Source organism: Tachysurus vachellii, chromosome 22, assembly GCF_030014155.1.
Source record: "Tachysurus vachellii isolate PV-2020 chromosome 22, HZAU_Pvac_v1, whole genome shotgun sequence".
Lineage (NCBI taxonomy): Eukaryota > Metazoa > Chordata > Actinopteri > Siluriformes > Bagridae > Tachysurus > Tachysurus vachellii.
Window position 1 is genome coordinate 9746451 of NC_083481.1, and position 3704 is coordinate 9750154.

At 37.4% G+C, this 3704-nt stretch overlaps 1 protein-coding gene across 1 annotated transcript; it reads left to right on the forward strand.

Annotated features, from left to right (window-relative positions):
- Positions 1-2219: 2219 nt before the first annotated feature.
- On the forward strand, positions 2220-3397 carry LOC132837993 (guanylin-like). Its single transcript, XM_060858057.1, has 3 exons — positions 2220-2378; positions 2727-2922; positions 3020-3397. The coding sequence occupies exons 1-3, from the start codon at positions 2307-2309 to the stop codon at positions 3079-3081; spliced, it is 330 nt and encodes a 109-aa protein (XP_060714040.1). The 5' UTR covers positions 2220-2306; the 3' UTR covers positions 3082-3397.
- The last annotated feature ends 307 nt before the right edge of the window (positions 3398-3704 follow it).

Consider the following 3704-nt stretch of genomic DNA (forward strand, 5'->3'; position numbering starts at 1 on the left):
GTGTACGACTCCATGGCTGGCCACTGCTGAGGAGAAAGTGGGTTTAGTGAGACTTGGAAAGTTACTGAGCAATAGGGTGAACTCACAGTCAACCGTCAATGTGCTGGAAAGAGTGGTCGTGGAGAAGGTGCTCCTTGAACAAGGTAAGACATTGAAACCTTCCGCGGTGACCAAACAGCAGTTTTTTACATCGACCAACAGGCCATTCGTGCACAGGAAGTCTGCACCAGGGAGGGGCCTGCTTAGATCTGCCAACACAAACTCCCACGTAAAACGCTGTCCACTGAAGCACAGCAGTACTAGCCGCTTCCCATATGTGTGTATCTTGCCTTGATTGGCTGCCTCGAGCGGTGATCCAACCTTGCCTAAGTGTCTGTCCATTGTTGACGCAGGCAGGACGCTAACCTGCGCCCCCGTATCACACAGGAAATGTCGGCTGGATAACGAGTCTGTGATGAACAGTAGGTAAGCAGTGTCGTTCGCTACTATGCTACTGACAGTCGGCATATTGTGGCTCCCATGGAACGTTCATGGAGGACGGCACTTTTTGGCTTTTGCCCCAAAACTGTTCAGCAGTCTGCCGTGCAGCGGGAGCTAGCCGTTCACCCGAACCACGTGCTGCAGTTCTCAAAACAGGGTACAAGGATGTAGCTACTGCTGAGTCAGTTGCTGTACACTTGTGTGATGCTGCCTGATATACATCCGCCAGTTGTGCTAGTTCTCTGTAATCAGCTACCATACTATTTGCGAGGGAGGTACAGACATTCATTGGTAATTGTTGCAAGAATAACTCCTTAAACAAAAAGCATGGCTTATGCTCAACCAGTAGCGCTAGAATGCTGATCGCTCGCGCGGCCGTGGAGCTGCTGAGGGCTGCGACGACGTAATAGTATTTTGTGTCGTTCGCGGATATGTCCCGTAAGGCGAACTGAGCTTTGCTCCCAAAACTCCGGCAGCTTCAGAGATACAGCATTCATTGACATCACAAATAAGATATTTGTTCTGCGTCGGGGTCACCAATGTAGCTTTGTAAGCTATCAAAGATACACAGAGACAGGATTGCTGCATGTGACCAGAATGGTCGTATTTATTTTATTAAACTTCCTGCGCAGGAACAACGCATCAACCAACTAACTAACTCTCCCACTTCTTAAAGGGGAAATGCCAAATATGTATGTGTGTGTTTGTCGGTGATATGTGAATTATGTATCAGTTATCTGTGGGTTGTTTGTATCTGCCACCACAGACCCATGCTTTAAAATACACATACAGCATATTCAGCATCCTATATTTTATATATCATTGTGCTTCATGTTTTATTACAATTAAAATATACATATATACATAATATACATAATATATATATATATATATATATATATATATATATATATATATATATATATATATATATATATATATATATATAGAACCCGTTTTTTGAGTTTCCCTTCTTGAGAATCCCTAAAGTTTTCTATGTCAAACCTTTTATAAGTGAGTATTTCTCTATCAGAAAACTTTCCACATCAGATAATCTTTCAAAAAAGTTTAAGTGGATATGAAGGTTGGCTTTCATACCTTCTATCATCAAATGACATGCTATGACATAATTTAAAACTTGTATAATTTATTTCTTTTTATTTGTGGTTGTTCACAAAAAACTGATGCTATAGCTTTTTAGGATCCCACATGTTGTTTTCAACTTGTGTTTTAATGAACTAAAGCATGATTTATATCTGTTCCTGCTCATCATTACTAAAGAGGCCATAATCCACAAGTATTGATTAACTTCCATTTATTCCTCATGCGTTTCATTTGTTTGAACATTTATATACACTTTACATTTTAGTAGTTACATAAATCATTGTCAGGCACTATTGTCCCTTTAACCTGAATTATTCTGAATTATTAAAAAATATCATTAAAAAGCATTTGTGACATTTATAATTGGAATGGAGTGTTTTAACTCACACATAAAGTGGCTTTTTTGCCAAGTTCTCATTAATTTCCTTGCACTTGAAACAACGACAACCCCAGCCACAGATCCATACAAAAGGAAAACTGTAGACATTTCACATTAGATGATGTCACTAAGGACTGATGAAATCCCTTTTATGACACTGTAAAGTAGATTGTGTTTACTCATTAACTTTGGGGGGAAAACCTGTTAGAGGTTGAAATGAAGTGTGACTAGAGGAATGAATCCTTTATAAAGGGAAATAGAAACAGAGACAGGACATAACACTGAGGTGAGAACAGCTGGCGAACAACTGAGAAAGACCAACAGCTTCTTTTAGATCATCAACATGAAGACCATGATTTCGATAGCTCTTCTCTTACCCACTCTCTTCCTGGTCTCTGAGGCTGTCAACGTCCAGGCAAGAGCTACAGTTTTTAATTACTTTGATCTTGTGCCATTATTATTTCGCCTTCTTTTGCTTCTGTTTATTTATATATTTTATAAAAATCTAAATATTATGTAATGATGTTATGGGCTTCAAATGTAACTGAATGGATGTTGCCCTTAGTGTTTGATCCGTTAGCTGAAAGGTTTTCTATGATATTACATTCAAGAATTTAAACCTCTGGCTTTAATGGAGACTTTTTCATTTAATTTATAAATTTTCTCCAACAGACGCTAAAGTTTAATTAGCTACCAGACATTAACTTTGTCCTAGTTTCACCTTAGAAATGAGGCTTATATGTTTCTCATTGTTCATCTACAGGATGGAGAATATTTTTTCTCACTGGAATCGGTGAAAGTCCTTCAGCACCTGATGGACAGCAGCTCTGTCTCCCAGCAGAAGAACCCTCGTCTAGTCAAGACCAGCAATGTTGCAGTTTGTGGGAACCCAACCCTGCCCCAGGAGTTTATAGAGCTCTGTCAGCAAAGTGGCTCGTCCCTGATCTTCTCCAGGCTAGGTAAGCATCTGTTTTATCAGATAACTCATTCATATAATTTCATAACATTGTGCCTGAAGGTAAAGATGACTAAAAGTTTTTTCTTGCTTCTTTGTAGCTGCAGTGCCTATGGATGTGTGTGAACTCTGTGCTTTTGCTGCCTGTACTGGTTGCCTGTGATGGATTGTTTTTTTCCCATGTAGTCAAGTCGCAAAAGACTGTTTTGGAACTGTTACCTGTTTAAAAGCGCTTGTGTAATGACTCTTAGTTTGACAATTTGATAAACTGTATTTTTGTTACAGTATGTTTATTTATCAATTTGATGTAGAATTATTTTTCTTTTCAAATTCTATGTGTCTTTTGGTTACATATTCTTATGTTCATCATTTAAATGTAGAGTAAAATGCTTTCTGAAATATCATGGCCTGTGACAGATATTGTAAAGGTGAAAATTATATTTCATATCAAATAATTAAAAGAAAAAGCTATAAAACAACTTACGGTGTTATTGCAAATTTATTCTCTGTTTTAGTAGTGAGGTTTTTTTTAAATCCATCAACACTAACATAAATTCAGTAACTATCCGATATTGACAATTGTTTATATCGACCTTATAAAGGGGATGATTTATATTCATCACCCTATAATTTATATATTGTAAGGCTTCAAGGTTTAGTATTGTCTTATTATTATGCTTTACTATACAGTATAGAAGCCTTAATATAAAACCTAAACATTTCTAAGTGGATCCTTATGAATAAATATTTGATTTTGTATTATGAATACAGTGACATGTTTTAAAT